The sequence below is a fragment of the Myotis lucifugus genome, unplaced genomic scaffold (genome assembly GCF_000147115.1).
Source record: "Myotis lucifugus unplaced genomic scaffold, Myoluc2.0 scaffold_376, whole genome shotgun sequence".
Lineage (NCBI taxonomy): Eukaryota > Metazoa > Chordata > Mammalia > Chiroptera > Vespertilionidae > Myotis > Myotis lucifugus.
Window position 1 is genome coordinate 128,855 of NW_005871424.1, and position 20,112 is coordinate 148,966.

The following is a 20,112-nucleotide window of genomic DNA, read 5'->3' on the forward strand; positions in this document are numbered from 1 at the left end:
ACGAGGTGCTGGTGGAGGTGAAATGCATGTTAGAGGGTCACATGGGTCAGCACATTGAGATGTTAAGAATCAGTTGTGCGATGCCAGCAAGCAGTGGGCAAAGTTGGTAAGCTGATGATTCTTATTGGCAAGTAGGTAGGTGGGTGATGTTGGCAAGAAAGAGGTCACATCACCAATCAAGTGATAGTGTCTGCAGATAAGTGGGTGGGGCCTCTGGGCAAGTAGGTGATGCCAGTGAGCAGATGGATGGGGCCTGGAGGCAGGTGCGAGGAAGCAAGTGGGTGATGCCTGCAGACAGGTGGGGGATACCGGCAGAAAAGGTATGTGACACACAAGCAGGTGAACTGCATTGGCCGGTGGTACGGAGACTTGGATAAGTAACTGGTTTGTAAGCTGGCACAGACCACTTTGAGTAGGTGGCTTTTTCTGTGAGTTGCATGAGTGGAGGGCTGCAGCTGAGTACCTGGGAGTCTGGGGATGCCTGAACTGGAAAGAGATAGAAAACAGGGTGACTAATTTGGGGAGGGAGGTTCTCATTTCCTTGGGGACCTGCAAGTCATTACGAACCTCCTGAGAGCTGAGCGATCAGGGTACTCTGGTGAGTCTGTGGCACTGTATGAACTTACCTGCCGAGGCTGGAAGGCACTCTGCCATGCTGACAAGCCCATAGGACCCACTATGGGAAGAGTGATGCCACCACTGTCAATGTAGCAATGGCCAGGAATCCGGGGGTTGCTAGAAATTCTTCCCCCTTCCTCACTTCCCTTCTGGTTAAGGGAAGAGGTTGATTTTGTCTCTTATCCAAATATTATATTTTCTTCACCTCTGATTCTGTCTCTAAACCTAGAGGAAATTGTCAATGCCAGTCCTAGGCAGGCAGACGGGTGAGCTGCCCATTTATTTTATCTTCTGAAGGGGTCTGAGCAGGGAGAGCTGATGCCCTCCTAGTTTTCTCAGTCCTCATTTCCAGTCCTGGTTCTTTTGTTTTCTCTTCGGCATTCCAGCCCCGGGTAGTAGGGATAGGACTCATGCCATCTGCATGGACTCTCACAGATTGGATGTCCTTGCTATGGAGTATTTCCCTCCCAGCACCCCACTGAGCCCTTCTCACCCTCCGCCTTCTTCAGCAGGACCCCCTTGCTGCTTCACCACTTACTGAGCGCTCACCACATCTGAGCTCTGTGCTAAGCCATTTACTAACATCACTGCGTTTAAGCCCCACTGGTTGTATTTTACAGAGGAAGAAACTGAAGCTCAAAGGGATTAAGTTGCTTCTCCAAGTTCACCCAACTAGTGAAATCGTAGATCCAGGATTCCAACCTTGGCCCCTCAGATGCAAGTGTTTTCACCAGTTTCATTCAATTGTTTCTTTGCTGATGTTTTCTTCTTCCCAGAAAAAGAAAAAACCAAGCTGCAGAAGCAGAGAGAGGATGAGCTAATCCAGAAGATCCACCGACTGGTGCAGAAGAGAGACTTCCTGGTGGATGATGCAGAGGTCGAGCGGTTAAGGTGAGTGGGCAGCGTGTCCCCAGGGACCAGCTGTTGGTGCACAGCCCTCAGCTTCCTTCCAAACCCATTGTCTGCTCCTGGGACTCACAGCCCTGCCCAACAGGCATGGCCTCGCCAAAGGGTCCCCTAACACTGGATCCAAATGAACCCCAGCCTTCTGGCTTGAGAACCCATTTCACATTCAAGAGAAACTCAAATCCAGCTCCAGCGTCTTGCAAAGGCCTGTGGGTCTTACTTAACTGAATGTCATTCAAGGAAGTGAGCAGGGAGAAATTACATCACATAACATGCAGGTGTGCTTCCTACACATTTTCTCTTCACTGACCTTTCTCTGAACTCATCAAGGCAACTTCTAGAAACTTCTGTTGGTTTCTACAGAAACTCTGCCCCTGTACTGACTTGCTTCCTTGCCTGCCCTGTCCACTTCCCAGCCTTGTTCTTTCCTTTCCTCTCATTGGTGGTTCCGATGCACCTCCTATTTGCAGATGGACCCATCACCTGGTTCTGGACAACCAGGGGCCTGGAGCCACGGTGCACCTGAAAGCTCTGGAGGAGGCTGGGCTCAGGAAACATGAATGTTGATTCTTGAATATTTTTGTCCTGGAGCAAAGCCTTTGGAGCCCTTCCCAAAAAGAGGGGCTCATAGGGCCTCTTTGAACTCAGAGGGCAACTTCCTCTTTATTCTCTGTGTCCTCTTGGGTCATCCAAGGCCCTGGGATGCGCCTTGCCTAGCTCAGCCAGGCATGGCCCACTGTCTTTGCTCCTGGTGATTGTAGGAAGAGATGAGGTGACCTGCCATGTATCTTGTGGAAGCACAGGTGTCTAGGGTGACTTAAAGGTACAGGGTCAGGAGAGGTGTTGCCCAGCTCACTGAACTCTGGAAGGGAGACTGGGTTCGGTAATGTCCTTGCCTCTACCCTGGAGTCTCATCTATGCTTCAGGTAGGCATTTACTCCATCGTTATGTGTCTGCTTCAGAGCAGGTTCATCAAGCACAACATACAAATACCATACACACATAACACAGAAAACATATGCATACCACACATACATAACACACAACACACAACTACCACCCACACATAACACAGAACATACACATATCACCCATATATGACACACAATATACATGTACCACCCATCCATAACATACAACAACATACATGCATCATCCACAAAGCCCATTATATGGCCCACACACGTAACCTCTTGCCTCATTTCCTCAGCTCCTTGATGCTTTCCTTGCTTACTCTACTTTCCTCTTGTCTTTACACATCTGTCTTCACAGGGAACAAGAAGAAGACAAAGAAATGGCTGATTTCCTGAGAATCAAGTTAAAACCTCTAGACAAAGTAACTAAATCTCCAGCCAGTGAGTGCATACATTATTTCTTCTCCTCCCATCCAAGAGGTCATGGTTCGATTCTCAGTCAGGGCACATACCCGGGTTGCAGGCTCGATCCCCAGTAGGGGGCATGCAGGAGGCAACTGATTGGTGCTTCTCTCTCATCATTGATGTTTCTATCTCTCTCTCCCTCTCCCTTCCTCTCTGAAATCAATGAATAAATAAAGTAAAATAAAATAGAATAACAAAAAATGTAAAATCAATGAATTGAGCCACAATGAGAGGAGTCCATAGACTCAACAAAGAGAAAAGAGAATGCCTGTCCTCCCAAGAACTAGAAATAACAGACTATATAAAAGACACAATAAGTATATTTAAAATTATTAAAGAGATAAGAGAAGGACTACAACACAAATGATAGAACAAAATGCTATTAAAAAAGAAAAGGTAGATTTGCAAACACTTGGCTTTCTAAAAAAATATTGTTACAGTACTGAAGTAAAAACTCAGTGGATTAGATACAGAGATACAGTTGATGGGAGGAGTCATAAATTAGAAGATAGAGCTGAGAAAATTACCCAGAATGCAGCACAGAGATAGAAAAGATGAGAACTATGAAAGAGAAGTAATGAAACATGGAAGATAGAATATGAAGGCCAAACTTACATATCATAGACGTTCCAAAAGAAGAGCTAACAGAGACTGAGTGGTAGAAGTATCTGAAACGCTAATGAAGGAAGCATGAGCTCTCAGACTGGAGGTCCTTGGACAAAATCCTCATTTAGTCATTCACCCAACTACTTCTTGAATGCCAGGCCCTGTGATAAGTCTTGGCAGATACAATGGCAGGGAGAACTGAATAGGAGAAGGTTTATAAACTGTGACCAGAAGCTGAGGACCGAAAGCCAGTGGGAATAGTCAGTATGACCATATAAAATGCATGCCAGTTCTCCACATCACCTGAGTTGAAGCAAGGTCTGGCTGGGGGTTGGGATGGGACTGGGGCTGCAGATGGTCAGGGCTCTCCTTACCTCATTTCTCTCTCTCTTCCTTCTTCCCTCTCTTTCTCTGTGCTCCTACCTTGCTGCAGGCTCCCGAGCCGAGAAGAAAGCAGAGCCCCCGCCTAGCAAGCCCACAGTGGCCAAGACCGGGCTGGCACTCATCAAGGATTGCTGTGGGGCCACCCAGTGCAATATCATGTAGCCCCCATGTGGGGTGCCCCCGGGGCCACGGGGACTCCCCCTCCTATCCACTTGTCTTCATAGCCCCCATTTCACCGGGGCCCAGGAGCTCTTAGAGGCGGAAGGGGTTGAAGGCAAGCCAGTGACTGCCGCTGGGGCTGTGGGCGCAGTGGGCGGGCCCAGCCGCCCTGTACAGAGTGTAGCAATAGGGAGTCCCTCACCGTCGCATGGCCCTCCCCAGAGCATGCCGAACCCAGGAGTCTGTCTCACTGTTTATCCAAACCACCAGGAAAGGTCCTTCCTCAAAAAAGTGTATCTCCACTTCTATCTAGCTGTATCTAACCCACCATGCAAATGACTTGGGAGAGGGGCATGATCCCCAGGTGTGTATAGTTGCAACTTTTCAACAATCTTCTAGCACCATGTTGGACACATCCCCCACCGACCCTCCTAGCTCTGCTGTCAGGCCTGCCCCAGGGGCACAGCTCCAGTCTGTCCTTTTCCAGGGCCTGTGTCCTGGAGGGCTCCACACAGCCTACACACCTTGGAGACAGAGGGCCCATCTGTAAAAGTGAGCTTGTGTGTGGTGTCGTGGTCACATCTCCCGCTTCCTCCCCTCCCATGCCTGGGCACGGGTCACACCAGGACCCTGTCCATTCGCTCTTGGTTCTTCCTTCCCTTGCAATGGCTGCCCAGGTATGTGGAGTAGAGGGGATGGGCCTGGGCTGGAACACACCCAGTGCTTGGAAGAGGTAGCAAAACGCCAGAGGCTCCAACACCAAGGCAAGGGAGACAAGCAGGGGACCCCCAAGCAGATGCTGACCCAGGCGCTCTTCCCTACCCCAGGGGCCACAGGAAGGAGTGCCAGAGGACCCCACTCACCAGCCCAACACACAGACCTCTCTAAACTACAGTGGCAGGCGGGAGAGGCGGCCTGACCCAACCGTGTCCCATCATTTGGTGGTGTACTTTAACCAGCCTAGCAAGTCCACCTGTGTAACTTGATGTACATAAGCTACAGCCAGCTCGGCACAGCCCATGTGACCTCTGTACGTGTGTGTTGTGACCGGCCTCAGTAGTTAGCATAACTCAAGATTTGCTGATGTGCAATCATCCATTGAAGAAAATAAAAGTGGAAACCACGTACACAGCACTTTCAAAGTTTTTACTTTTTTCTTGACTATGGAAATAATCCATGTACATAGTAAGTCACTTTAAAAGTATAGAAAGTAGAAAGAATGCTTTGGGTTCCTTTTTTACCTCCCATAATTCCTCCAACTAGAGACTACTCTGACATTTTGGAATATTTCCTTTTTTTTTTAATGCACTAAAAAAATGATTGGCATCCTATGTACCATTTCATAACAAGTTTTCTCTTCTCATTTAGCATTATATTGCAATCATTCTCCCACATCATTAAAAGTTCTTTGTAAGCATTAAATACTCTTCATAAAATATTTACAATGGTTTCTTAGTAATCTTCTGAATATACAATAACTTATCTAATTATTTACTCACTATTAGACATTTAGGCTGTTTCTGGTTTTTCAGTATTATCTACACTATTAAAAGGGAAACATGCTAATTGACCATCCCTCCGCTACGCCTACCAGCCAATCAGGGAAAGTATGCAAATTAACCCAACAAAGTTGGTGGCAGCCATGGAGCTGGAGGCTTGGGTTGCCCCCGGCAACAGAGGAAGCCAAGCTTCCTGCCCGCCCTGGCAGCCGCTCAATGAGTGGCTGGGAGCCTGGGTTGGGGGCGACCCAGGGTTCCAGCCCGCCCTGGCCTCCTTCGGGAGGAGGGGCTGGGGGCCTGGGTCGCCGGGGGGTGTGGCCATCCTGAAAATGGCCCTCAGCCCCTTACCCAGGCTGGCCACGCCCCCATAGAGTAAGAGTCCCCGCTAAGGGGCCTGGCCAGCCTGCAAACAGCCCTCAGCCCCTCACCCAGGCTGGCCAGGCATCCCAGCGGGGACCCCCCACCCTGAAAGGGGCTGTTGGCCAGCCTGAAAAATGGCCCTCAGCCCCCTCACCCCAGGCTTTGCCACACCACCATGGAGTAAGAGTCCCCACTGGGGGGGCCTGGCCAGCCTGCAAACAGCCCCTCAGCCCCTCACCCAGGCTGGGCAACGCCCCCCCCAGCGGGGACCCTTCACCCCCATGGGGGCAAAGGCCGGCCTGCAAAACCACCACAGGCTCCTCGCCCCAGGGTGGCTCCAAAGGGAACCCCCACCCTAATCCCAGGAACCCTTTCAGGGGAAAACTTGCCGGCCCCCACCCTGTTCACAAGGCTCTATTCCTAATAAAAAAGGGGAATATGCTAATTAGACTGGGAGACCTTCCAGGAGACCTTCTGGACGTTCTTCTGGACAAAGCCATGATGGCGGGGCCGAGGTAGAGGCAGTTAGAGGCCAAGAGGGGAGGGCAGTTGTGGGTGATCAGGCCGGTGGGGGGGCCATTGGGGGTGATCAGGCTGACGGGGGGGGCAGTTGGGGTGAGCAGACCAGCAGGGGGGATCAGTTGGGAGTGATCAGGACTGTGGCGGGGGGCAGTTTGGAGTGAGCAGGCCAGCAAGGGGGAAGTTGGGGGTGAGCACACTGGCACGGGGGGCAGTTGGGGGCGAGCAGGCTGGTATGCAGAGTGGTTAGGGGCAATCATGCAGGCAGGCAGGTGAGCAGTTAGGAGCCAGCAGTCCCGGATTGCGAGAGGGATGTCCGACTGCCGGTTTAGGCCCAATCCCTGTAAACCGGCACTAGGACATCCTTCCAGGGGTCCCAGATTGGAGAGGGTGCAGGATGGGCTGAGGGACACCCCCCTCCCGTGCACAAATTTCGTGCACCGGGCCACTAGTAAATAATATTATGATAAACATTCTGGGATAAAGCTTCATCTGAATTTCTGATTTTTCCTTAAGATAATCTCCTAGAAGTGAAGTTCTTAGGCTACTAATGGATCGCATTTAAAGAAATATATTTGTAAATTAAAGGTGGATCTGAACCACTGATCCCACTGGAATTATAAGTCTTTTGCACTGAGTTAGAAAGTCAAACTCAGCTGAAACAAAGGGACAAGACTTCTTTAGCATGTCATTAGTATCTGGGATTAGCCAGATAAACAAAATAAAACAAAAACTCCTTTCATCTATAACATGTCTTATTAGGTAAGGCAAGCTGCAGAAGGGCAAATAAAGAAACACAGCAATCAGAGATATATGAGTAAACCAGCCTATTAAAGAATATTGTTGGGTTTTTTTCTGAGCGAAAAAAAAAAAGTAAATCTGGCCCTAGTTGGTGTGGCTCCATGGTTAGAGCTTCGGCACATGCACACAAGGGTTGTGGGTTCGATTCCCGGTCAAGGGCAGATATCTGGGTTGTAGGTTCAATCCTGACTCCGGTCAGGGCTCGAGCAGGAGGCAACCAATCGATGTGTCTCTCTCACATGGATGTTTCTCTCTCTCTCTCTCTCTCTCACCCCCCTTCAATGGAAAAAATATCTTTGGGTGAGGGTTAATAACAACAGCAACAAGGTAAATCTGAATGTCTGTCAAGTCACAGCAGCTTTGGAGTTGACACAAATCTCTCTAACTGAGGAACCAGAGTCTTGGGCCGATGGCCCCACCCAGTGGGCAGCAAGCCCCTCCCACTCTGTCTTAGATGTGTTTCTGCCTCAGGTCCCAGGTCTGACGTGCACCCACTTCCTGCATCCTGAAGCTGAAGAGACACCACCACCGCCAGTGCCTCCACACTGGCCCTGGGGAACACTGTCCTCCTTCACTGCCATGAAGCCAGACTTAGTGCTTCCTAGGGCTGCCATAACACGTTACCTCATCCAGGGTGTCTTTGAACAACAGAAACTTATGCTCGGTTCTGGAGGCCAGAGTGTAAAATCAAGGTGTCAGCCGGGCCACGCTCCCTCTGAGGCTCTAGGGGAAAGTCCTTCCTGGCCTCTGCCAGCTCCTGGTGGCTCCTGGCAATCCTTGGCTTCATTGCTCCAATCTCTACCTCCGTCTTCACATGGCCTTTGCCTCTGTATGTGTGTCTGTGTCCTCTCCTATTTTTATAAGGACACCAGTCATTGGGTTTAGGTCCCACCCTAAATCCAGGATTATCTCATCTTGATCCTTAATTACTTCTGCAAAGACCCTATTTCCAATAAAGTCACATTCTGAGACAGCAAGTAGACATGAATTTTAGGGGGACACTATTCAACCTACTACACAGATGCTCCTCACTCTTGCAATAGAAACGTGGGCTGCTAAGGGCCCGCCACTCTCCCTTGCCTGTGGAAAATGTGGGTCTGGAAGGCCTGACCTCAGACCAATTAAAGATAGTCACCAATTTAACAAGCCAAAGGAGATCGAAACCCTCATAAAAATCCTGCCTGTAGTACATCTGCAGAACCCTGGGGTAGACCTAACTTATGTTCCTGCTATTCCTATTGATTTTTTTTAAAAACAAAAAACCCCCACCATTTATTTAGGCTTTTACAGAAGAGCAGAAGGAAGTAATAATTTAAGATGCTCCCGGATCACTAGGGCTGCCTGCAAAGCTGGGAAACCTTGCAGACCTCTGGACCCTCACACCCAGCCACACTCCTTCTGGAAGCCAAGGTGGGGTCGGGGTGAGAGGAGGGGGAAGATAATAGCAGGAGAAACATGTGTTGAGAGCTTATTGCTATGCACTGAGCCATGTATCCACATCTTCTCATCTCCTCACCTTAACCCACAGGGAAGACCCTATTATTACTTCCACTTTGCAGATGAGGAAGGTATCCAAGGTCCCATTGGTAGTCAGTGGTGGGATCGCCATTCAGCATCCACCTCCTGTAACCTCAACAGTCCTTTCTTTTCCCATCAGCATTTAAACAAATCTGTTCCATTAAAAAACAAACAAAAAAACAAACAACCCTCCATTCCAGCATCCCTAGCAGCCACCACCTTCTCTTCTCTATATTTTCACGGCCTACTTGAGACTTGTTCATCACCTTACTCCATTTTTCTCATCTCTGCTCCCTCTTCAGCCTATTTTAATCTGGTTTCTGTCACTCTCTTGTCACTGACCCCCTCATCATGGATGTAACCATTTGGTTATATAGAGGAGGAAAAAAATCTTTCTCCTTATCCATCTTAGGTTCTCCAGATGGGACTCTGTAAATGGAGCTGACCAAAGACAGACAAACAAGAGTTAAACAAAGAGAAATTGTTGACTCATGCATGCACAGACACATGCGGGAAGCACCCAGCAATGCGTAACCCAAAGAACTTGGGCTTCTCTACCATCTGAGGCTAAAACAAAGGAAAGGGGGCCCTGGAGACATAGCTCAGTGGTTGAGTGTCGAACCAGGAGGTTACAGTTTGATTTCCGGTCAGGGCATATGCCTAGGTTGGGGGCTCAATCCAGGGGCATGCAGGAGGGAGCCAATCAATGATTCTCTCTCATCATTGATGTTTCTATCTGTCTTTCCCTCTCCCTTCTTCTCTGAAATCAATTTTTAAAATATTTTTAAAATAATAATAAAGGAAAGGGGTTCTGGGGATTCTGGTGGGGAAAGATGGGGGAAGGCGGTGGGTGGGGGAGAGAGACAATGCATAGGTGACTGGGAAAAGTATGGTAGACAAGGGTTGTTTAGTAAGGTTTGTTGTGCAGATTTAAGTCCTACCTTCTCCATTGATAAGAGTCCTCTTCCTGGTATGGGAAAGGGAGACACCTTTTACAAGTGGGAATTTAAACTTCGTTTATAAATGGAAATTTCCTTTATAAAACCCCTATTTTTAGAGTTTCTGTGCATCAGCTGGTTCTCAATGGCCTTTAGCTCAAAACAATGCCAAAGAGATACCTTTTGGGGTGACAGAATCTGGCACCCCTCATTTACATCCAGCTGACGCATGTCAGCCCTCATGCTGCCCAGCTCTCTGTGCCATGTTGCCACACACACTCGACGTCTGAGGCGCTCACTCTCTAGGTGCACCTCCCACCACTCAGAAAGACATTTATCCAGTCCTTTTTCTCTCTTCCTGTCCTCAGGGCCTGGCCCTCAGCATCCTGCTCACCCCCCTCTGCTGGTCTGAGATGCCCACCTGCACTCTGACTGCTCCTGGATTCTCTCTCTGGCCTAGACCTTTCTCCTACACTCGCACCCTTGTCTCCAACTGCTCCCTGTGGATCTCCCTTTGGATCCAGAGCAGGCACCTCAAATGTGACATGTCCTAAAACATGGGTCAGCAAACCAGCCCACCACTTGTTTTTGAGAAATATTTATTGGAACATGACCAAGTGCATTTTTGCATGTATTGTCTCTAGCTGCCTTTGTGCTACAACAGCAGAGTTGAAGAGTTGTGGCAGGGACCATGTGGCTTGCAAATCCTAAAATATTTACTCTCTGGCCCTTTAAGAACAAGTTGGCCAACCCTTGTCCTAAGTTTCCCCTGTGATTTTCATCTCAGGAAAATGTGCCACCCAATTGCCCAAGATTATCCTAGGACTTGTCCTTGACTCTTATATTCCTCTTCACAGCCACACAACTGCCAAGTCTTTAGCGCCTACCTCCTAAATTTCTCTAGGATATGTCTACACCACCATATCCTCAGTGTAGTCTCCATCTTTTGCTTGGTCAGCGCAGTAGCTTAACTGTCAGTGATCCCTCTAAGCATTGGTCATTTTCCGCATAGCAGCCAGGTGATTTCCTGAATTATGCAAACCCATGTCATTCCCCCCTTTAAAACCATTCCCAAAGCCATTAGGATGAAATCCTTGTACTTTCATGTGGCTTAAAGGCCCTCTCGATCTGGCCCCTTCCTACATCCCTCTCCTCATCCCACCTGCTCACCTGGGTCCGCCTTTGTGCTGTGGCTCAAAGAGGATTCTTTGGATTCTTTGTTCTTCTTGCCATGTTCTCCATTGGCCTCTCTCTCTTGGACTCGCACATGTTATTTCCTGTGCCAAGAACTCAGATTCCCGGCCAGCTCTTTCTCTTCTCCACCTGTGTGCCACTCTGAAGCCAAAATGACCTTCCTAAAGTGCAGCTCTAACCAGGTGTGTTGCTTCTCAGTTTGAAACTGTACCTTCAAGGGAACAAAATAGGTAGAGGCAGCTGGGGAGGAAGAAGAAACACTGAGCAGTGTCAAGGATGGTGTGTTCCGGAGCATCCAACTTGACCTAGAGGTCATGTGACTTTAAGAACTTTACGAAAAGGGCCCACAAGACTTTGCAGTAGGATGGGGTTGGCGAGAGCAGTTTCAGCGAGGTGCAGGCATGGGAGCTAGATGCACCAGGCAGGGGAGGGCTCCCTCACCCACAGTTCCATTGGAGAGAGGGTGGGATTATCACCCCCATTTGGCAGATAGGGAAACTGAGGCTCAGAGAGGGGAAGTGATTAGCCCAAGGTCACACAGCATGTAAGTGTTAGAGCCAGGACTTGAGTGTGAGAACAAGGTGAGAGCCAGACCCAGGGCGTTTATTTCCTATTTCTAATTCCAGCAGTATCAGCACCCCTTCCCTTTGAGCTGTACTCAATTAGAGGTGATTCATGGCCATTCCAGCAGCAGCTGAGCCCCTTATAAACCTTAACTGGCTGGACAGCCCTGAGCTGTGGGAGCTCACAGCTCAGCTCCTCTGTAGCTTGAGAAGCAGCAGTTACAACCGGCCCAATCCACCAGCCACCACTCACATGCCTGTCACCAGCAGGACAGCTGGGTGGGCAGCAGAGGCTGAGGCAAAGCACTCAAGAAAGCTGGCTTGCCTGGCCAGCGTGGCTCAGTGGTTGTCGATCTATGAACCAGGAGGTCACGGTTCAATTTCCGGTCAGGGCACAAGCATCAGGTTGTGGGCTCGGTCCCCAGTGGAGGGTGTGCAGGAGGCAGCCAATCAATGATTCTCTCATCACTGATGTTTCTCTCTCTCCCTCTCCCTTCCTCTCCCTTCCTCTCTGAAATCCATAAAAATATGTTTAAGAAAGAAAGAAAGCTGGCTTGAGGAACAAACTTCAGGTCATTTTCCCATTCATTTATGAATTAATTCCACTATAGGCATTAGGTACTAGGGAACACTGATGAACACAGGCAGACAGGGATGGTCTTGCCTTTGTGCAATGATGTCCTGGTGAGAGACAAGGACGTCAAACTGGAGGGCAAGGGGAGGCCTCCTCACCAGTGTTCAGTATGAACAGAGCCCACCGCCCGGCAGGATTAGCACCAGGGAAACAACTGAGAAAGGACAAGGGCTGGGGCGTGGAGTCAGTGGAACCCCTCCCTGTGTAAACCCAGACCTGTAAATTGGGGAGAACAAGGGGAGGACTAAAGGAGACAACATGTGGGAAGGGTGTAGAACAAGACTGCAGTAAAGTTGATTATTATTGGTTAAATCTAAAGGTAGGAAGCTGTGGAATCAGAAGGCTGCCTATTCGCTGAGGGCCTAGTAGGGCCTGGGGCGGGGGGAGGACAGGATGACAGGACCTTCCCAGGCCCTGCCCTCAGGCAGGTGACAGTGAGCGGGCACGTGAACATGCTGCAGTGAGCATGCTGCAGTGTGACAACGTGTGATCCCCCCATTCCAAGTGCTTCCTCAAGATGTCTGCACCTTCCCACATCACACCTGACCCTGACTGCTACCAGTTCTCCACACCCCTCACCTCTCTTCCCACAGGCATCCCCTCCCTCCACTCCTGCTAAGCCCCATGTGGAACTCAGCCCTCTTCTCCGTTCACCACAGAAGCCAAGCTGCACAAAGCCTTGGGACACACAGCCGCCCTTCCAGAAGGTTATGGAGGTGGGAGGGGTTATGCCACAGCCACAGCCACACACACCAAGGCAGCTTGACTATTCAATTCCCCGTTTCCACCAGCTCTGCCAGCAGTCGCCATGTGGCTCACCCTGTCCCCAGGCCTCACCAGCAGTTTCCCTCCTGCTTTGTTGGAACGATTGGGCTCCCTCCAGTCTTTGTCCAACCTCTACTCCAGGTCCCCATCACAAGTCCAGAGAAGCCTCCGCCGTGTTGCCAGCTCAGGGCTCACCTCCACCCACAAAGATTTATTTCTGCACTGACATGATAGCTGCAGTTTGTTGTTCCTCCTCCCACAGAAAGAGCAGCACTTGGGTTTTAATGAGTAAGTGTAGTAAACCCAGAGGCTGCAAGAATGTGGGAGGGGGCAGTGAACGGAGTCTGGGGTTCAGGGAGATGCAGCAGGGAGAGGAGTTGGAGAAGGTGAGGCTGGGGGTGGCGTGAGGGAAGGGGCCACCCTGCCTTGAGGGCCTCTCTGTGTCCCCCACTGTCCCTTATGCAGAGCTAGAGTTCTCTGCATTAGAATTCTCTCGGTTGTGACTGAAACTCTAGCCAAACAGGCAAAAAATAAGGGCATTTCCTGGCTCCTGGGCTGGGATATCTGGGATCTAGGGTATCAAACAATGTCATCTGGACTCGCTGTTTTCCCACCTTTCCATTCCACCTCCTGTGCTGGCTTCTTTGTAGGGCCCATGGCAATGGCTCCTGGCTTCTGGCCTCCCTGGCCTCCTAGAGTAACACCCCAATGAATTCAACAAAAATCCTAGCCTGGAATCTCTCAGGCCTGGCTTGGGTCATGTTAAAAGGTAAACTGAGGCATACTGAGAATGTTAAGAGTTTGAGCAGAATTCACTTCAGATCTGGCAGCATCCAATGTAGCAGATAGAAAGGAGCTCAGAAGAGCTGCGCAGAATGGAAGACTTTTATAGGCAGAAGGGAGCAGGAATGAGGAAGTTATACTCAGCAAAAAACGTGAGCTGGTTATTGCCAGGTCACGCTCCTTATGGGGATGGCAGGGGTTATCAGGCAGATTGCCTAACTAGGGCTGATCGGTGACTCCTGATGGACTGCCTTAAGGTTCCATTTCTGGGGGAGGAGAAACTGTAGTTAAGTCTCAGTTTGGTGACATGGGGCTTAGCATAAGCGACTCCATGTTGAGCCTGTTGTCATGTTTTAAACAGTCTCGTGCCCATTCGGGAATCACCTGCTGGCCCAGAGGGGTGTGGTTCTCTGCTTAGCCAAGTTGGGGTCCAAAGGCTGACCCTGGAGCCAGGGGGAAAGAGGTGTCAGCCCAGTTGTGCCAGAAGAAAAGAGAATGGATGCTGGGAAGCAAAAAACAAGGGTTCACTGCCTTTTAGAGGATAAGAAACAGTGTTTTAGAGAAGGGCAGGGATTGCTAAGGTCATCAGCTCACCAAAACCAGGACAGAACTCAGACCCTGGTCTGACTGAATGCCCTGTGCCGCCTCCTTTCTCCATCATCAGGACTAGGCCCACAGGCAGCCACCATGAAGGAAACTGAGCTGGTGCTGGGACTGCCAGTCCCCTGTGGGTCTTTAGCATGGTCTTGACTTGCTTCAACCAAGAGCTGTTTGTTCAGATTCAAATAGCAACTGTTTACCCACAGGAGCACAATTCGCAGGTCTGAAAGGGAGAATCCTGAGGAAGCACCTCTGTGGCTGCAGGTGCTGCTGGAAACGTGGCTCTGGGACAGCCAGCTCCCACCCTGACTGCCCATGTGCTGGCCTCGATCTCCAGGGAGCCCGGGAGCCTGCAGCCAGCTCCCACCCTGATTGCCCATGTGCAGGCCTCGATCTTCGGGGAGGCCCAGGAGCCTGCACAGCAATATAAGATAATTTTGATCTTAGACAAAGAATTCCTATATGTCCAGGAGCCTGCACAGCAATATAAGATGATTTTGATCTTAGACAAAGAATTCCTATATGTCCTTTTACTCAGATTGCTGGCATTTTGCTGCATCTACTTTATCACTCACTGTCTTTCTCTCTGGAAGACCTCAGGTGTAGACATAATGTCGCCTTACCCTTAAATCCTCCAACGTGTATTAAAGAACACAGGTGTTCTCTGTCATGTTACAGTGACTCAGTACTACTTCCTAGTATTTACGTTTTATCAGTTTTCCCAATAATTTGCATTATGGCAACTGTCCTCCTCCTCCCCTATTGGGATCTGATCCAGGGACAACCATTGCTTTTCATTGCCACTTCTCTAATCTCCTTCAGTCGTTTCTGTCTTTCATGACCCTGACGATTTTGAAAAGCCCAGGCCAGTGGTTTCAGTGGATAGCCTGCATTTTAAATGTTTCCCTGGTGATGAGACGCCCTCTGTGATTTGAGGACCATGACCCCCGAGTGGTCTTCCTGTCTGAGCCCCAGGAAGGCACAGCTGGGCCCACATCTTATTCACTGGGGTCCCCACATCTGGCTTAGTGCCTGGGCTTGGGAGCTGTGTAGACCAGGGCCTCCAGCCACTCGGTGACTTGGCAATGGCTCAGCTTCTCCAGCCTCATTTCCCCCATCTGTAACCCAGTGTGAGGGTGGAGGGTGGTGTGGTCTAGCCTGACTTTAAAGGTCCTTTCAGCTTTAAAGCTTGGTTGTGGGCCTTCAAAAGGTATAGCTCAGGACCCCTTTCCTCCCATGCTAGAAGCTGGATAGGATGTTGTGGGCCTCCTGTCAAGGCTTAGGGATTGTCTAAGAGGTGGGGCCTGTTTCTTGTTTCTAACGAGTGGAAGTTGGTAAAGATGATGGGAGGTCACTCCCTTGATCAGGTTCCATTCTATAAGGCTCCTTCTCAGCAGACTGGAGAGAGGCTCCACTTACTGGCTTGATGAACTAAGCTGCCACTGGAGGCAGCCCCTGTGGCAGGGAACTGTGGGTGGCCTATAGGATTGGCAGGTGGCTTTAGCTGACAGCCAACAAAACCTGGGGCCCTCAGTCAGGAGAGAGGAGATGGGGGAGGGTCAGCAGGGGTCAGGCCTTGCATCTGGAAGGCTTTCAGGCAGAGGTGGGAGAGATGGTGCCAGCATCTTCCCTGCCAGCCTGGGTCACCCCGACCACTGCAGTGCTCCTGGCTGGCTCACTGCTGTGGCACCAGTTACTTAGCTCCCACCTGCAGCTGTTTCTTCCCCTTTCCCTCCTCTGTGCCCTAGTCCCCATTTCTAAGTCCCTCCTTCCCAGAAAATGTGACTTCTTCTCTTCATCTTGCTGAGGGAAGTTCTGGCCTCGACCTTGGACTTGAGATCTCCTCATCCCACCTACCTGAAGAGGGAGGGGTTCTCTCTTCTGTTCCAAAATTTGCCCAATTCCTCCCAAAGGCAACTGGGTTTCTTCATATTCCAACCTAAGCTGTTACCCAGGGCTGCAGACCTCTCAGGGAAAGACTAGAACTCCCCCGGGAAAGAGACTCGACACTTGGCCCTGAAAGTATTAATTCAAACAAGCAAATTGGATCTGTCTTCTCTGCATCTCTCCCCATAGTCGAGTTAGAGGAGGTTGTTGCTGTAATCACATTAGCAACTGGGAGATGGGCCAGCTATTGTACGAGCCTGACGGAAAGCAATGTGGGCGAGTGCAAGGTCAAGCAAGGCAGTGGTGAGGACCACACTGACTGCTGGTTTATGGGGCAGTGACTCAGGGTTCCTGCTCCTCCACCAGCCCCAGAGCCAATCTGCAGAGCAAGTGGAGGCTACAGCAGGTCACTGGTGTGGGAGGAAGCAGGGATGCTTCTGAGCCGTGACTCAGGCTTTGCCCACTGAGGCAGCCAGAAACCAGACAAGACAAATCAACGCCCGCTGCTCCTTGTGATGGAGACAGATGGGGTGGACCGCACATCTGGAGTTGGGTCATAGAGGATCACATCTCTGCATGAACAGGTCTGCTCTCTCTCAGCCAGCCATCTTCTAAGCTACCTTCTCCACACCAGATGGGAAATGCACAAAGGTAAATGCAAGGCCCTGTTTGAAACCCTTAACTAGACCTATAAAACCTCTCTGCCCTGCTCTTTAGGGGCATGGTGGCAACTCGTTTTTCTGCAAAACTTTGCTACCGTGAGAGATGTTTTGAAAGGATTGCCAAAGGTTTTCAAGAGCTTTTTAATGTTGAACTTCTAAAAAATTGCACTTTGTCAAGAGGCAATTTACCCAAACATTCAAGTCTCTTCTAGGTCCTTTCAGATTCGTACAAGGGGGTGGTTGTCTCAGGGAAGGGCTTCACAATGGAATCTATGAAATGTGTTTTCCAAATGGGCTTATTAAAAAAGCATGTCTGGCAGGGACCAAGACCGAGGCAGCCTGCAAAATGGATTTCTTTCACAGGGAGAGTGAGTCTAGGAATTATCCATTTTATAACTGGAGCGTTCTATACTTATTCTATTTTCTCCACACATTATAACCTGGAACTAGATTACAAACCTCGGAGAGTCCTGACCACAAAGGGCCCATAACCCCAGTCACCTGCCAGGGCTGGGTGCCAAATAAAAAGGGCCTCCAGAGTGTCAGATCAATTTGTCTCCACCGCCGATTTTCAGAAAGTGTGGGAAGTTGGGGGAACTCCAAATAAAAAGATGACAGAACTGGACTGGTTTATACTCCCTCCCCTCAAACACTCACTTGGAACACTCACATCGGATGCTTGCTTGTAAAGTTTATTGACAACTGTTTGGTCCCAACACACAAAACAGCACTTGAACCACAAAACGTGTTCAAACAAAATAGACAGTTAAGAAAAACATCTCTCCCCCAAGCCCAATCCAAAACAAACAGTGCAAGACGGGGAAGGGGGTTGTGGTGGTAACTTCTGTCTTTTTTTAAAGATAAATCTAATCCGGCATATCTTTCCACCGAGAAATCAAGAATTTCATTGTCTTAATTCTTATATATCATTTTGTTACATCATTTAATTAAGCTTCTGGATAAAAAAAATAGATAGTAATTGGACTGGCCATTGTGGAATACATTAGGAACACAATGAACTTCGCTGTATTGTCCTATCTTCACACAGCTATTGTTAGTCATACACGTGGCCCAGGCTGACTGGCGACTCCAGCAAATGGTGCGACCACACTCACATGACTGCATACGACGTCAGTCTCTTCTTTGTTGCCCAAAGAAGTTGCTCTTTGAGACTGTTCCTTGTGACTTGTAATAGTACCTTATGTTTTTTTTAAGTCCACAGTTCTTTACATGAGAGCAAAACTAAAGTCCAAGTGTGCAAACTCAGCCTTACGAAATCTCAGGATAAGGCAACTGATGTTCTCAACACTAACTCTATCCCATTGTTTAAAAGCTTCTTTTAAAAAACTGCACATTTGCATTGTACTTCCTGTCCCACTACGTCTGTGGAGGAAAAGCCTCCAGCGGGATCGCAGGGTGCCATCACGCTCAGAGGCTTTTCCAGTGTAGTTCCATCTTGATTGGGGCTACGTCTTGAGATCTGGGAATCACTGGCTTCATAGAAAAGATTTGGGGAACAAACATCTATCTTGTAAAAATCTCTCTATAGCCCTTATTTTGTGGCATTTTATTAAAATGCTGGCTATAAAATCAGAGCCCATTTTCTGGCTTTCCAGAAATTACAAAATATAAGCATTTCCCCCAAAGAAACCATCTAACTAGTGGAAGACCTTTTGTCCACAGGTTCTTTCTGCTCTATGAATGAACCCGCCTTTTGCCCAACAAATACAACCCATTGTAAATGTCAGGTTTCTCTAGGAGGGGCGAGAGGCCACCTGTCACCGGATGCCTCAGCCACCTCGGGGCGAAGGTCATTCAATAGGGCAGTGCTCCCTCACAGGTTGGCTTTTCCCAAATACCAACACAGATACTAAAAAAAACCTGCACATGCTTCCAACAGTGAGAAGTAACCGAGTTAAAGTAGACACTGTTAAGACACACAAACACATACACATACACATAGAGCTTCCCATCTACCAAAACCAGCTTTAAAAGGACAAAAACCAAGTTAAGTTGATCACCTTGGCCTTTATATGTTTAGATATAACTTCGGTGTGTTCCTGGTGGAAAGAGTATCCGTACCGCCCCAGAGGAAGCACCTCCCCCTCAGCTGGTTTGTACTTTATGCACAGCATACCTGAGAAGGAGGCACTCTTCCCAACACTGCCTCTTGACACACAATCATGTGTGGACTTCTAACACTGACTTCAAATTCACGACACCAAGACCCTCTCCTTCTCCTTTACCTAATGCATGTCAAACTGGAACTTAACATAAAAGGGAAGCTTAAATCATCAACTTTCTAGAAGCTCCTAAATGGAACCCCACAGTGGAAACATTTAAAAAATTCTGTGATGAAGCCGCATTTGTCAACTACAGACATAGTTAAATAAAAAACAAGGCACTCTTACAAGTCACGTGGAAGCCAGGAACCTTCATATCCAACCTGAAAAGACATTCTTACTTCTGGCCCACCCTCCTTCAGTGTGTGAACACGCAGGCCACTGAACAGGCTTTGCTTCAAGACACATCATGCATATGATTAATACCATCTGAAAACATCAGTAAGCAAAGGCTCAGAGACTATATTATGCTACATGGAGGATGATACCACTGATGGGGCTTACTGGAAGTAAAACTACTTCCTTCTAGCCAAGCTCTTACTGCTTTCTTCTTATGGAACACCATTATATTTCATAATAATTAAGAAAAAATTGGTAAAATATATTAAGAATTCTTTAACAAATGCCAGGAATTTTGTTTTCAAATCATTGGGGGGGGGGGGGAGGGGGGTAGAAAAACTTTAGCTCCAAGCTGTGTTCAATGGAAAAAAAACGAAACGTAAGGAATACAGCTAAGGATGGAGGAGGTGGCTTCTAGGGGGTTTTCATTAAAACAGCAAGGGCTGTGTCTTCTGAATCCACTCTGTGTGCAGAATCAGACAGTGTTCCCGTCCTACTTCTATGTTCAGAATGAGTCAAAGCTTGGTTACAGGTGCAAAGGAAAAGTTGGCTGCCAATTTTACTCTATTTTTGGGCTGCTTTTTGGCTGGGCTTTCCACAGGGCCCTTGCTGAGCTGGGACTCTGGGGTGTCCGAGGGGGGGCAGGGAGGCGCCGGGACAGCGTCTGAGACACAAGAGGAGCTGGAGTCGGAGGTCAGCTTTTTGTTATTTACTGGTTCAGTGTTCTCTTCTTGGTTTAAAATCATAACTTCTGTAAACACAGAGAAGCAAACAGATTTAGTTCTAGGACCTGCAAGAAGTATTGGTTTTCAGTTTCTCTCTCATATTTTCACAAAAAATATTTAAAAAATAACCCCCCAAATGTCACACCCATG

The 20,112-nt window shown here is 48.8% G+C and overlaps 2 protein-coding genes across 2 annotated transcripts in view; one reads left to right on the plus strand and one right to left on the minus strand.

Annotated features, from left to right (window-relative positions):
* CUNH16orf45 (chromosome unknown C16orf45 homolog) overlaps positions 1 to 4,744 on the plus strand; it is a 92,440-nt gene extending 87,696 nt beyond the window's left edge. The window contains exons 4-6 of the mRNA XM_006101657.3: positions 1,395 to 1,509; positions 2,797 to 2,879; positions 3,943 to 4,744. Of these exons, the coding sequence (XP_006101719.1) occupies positions 1,395 to 1,509; positions 2,797 to 2,879; positions 3,943 to 4,055 (311 nt within the window). The 3' untranslated portion in view covers positions 4,056 to 4,744. The remainder of the gene's footprint in view (positions 1 to 1,394; positions 1,510 to 2,796; positions 2,880 to 3,942) is intronic.
* A 12,702-nt stretch (positions 4,745 to 17,446) lies between these two features.
* Positions 17,447 to 20,112, minus strand: part of MARF1 (meiosis regulator and mRNA stability factor 1) — a 46,252-nt gene continuing 43,586 nt past the window's right edge. The window contains 1 exon segment of the mRNA XM_023765113.1: positions 17,447 to 19,988. Within this exon segment, the coding sequence (XP_023620881.1) occupies positions 19,753 to 19,988 (236 nt within the window). The 3' untranslated portion in view covers positions 17,447 to 19,752.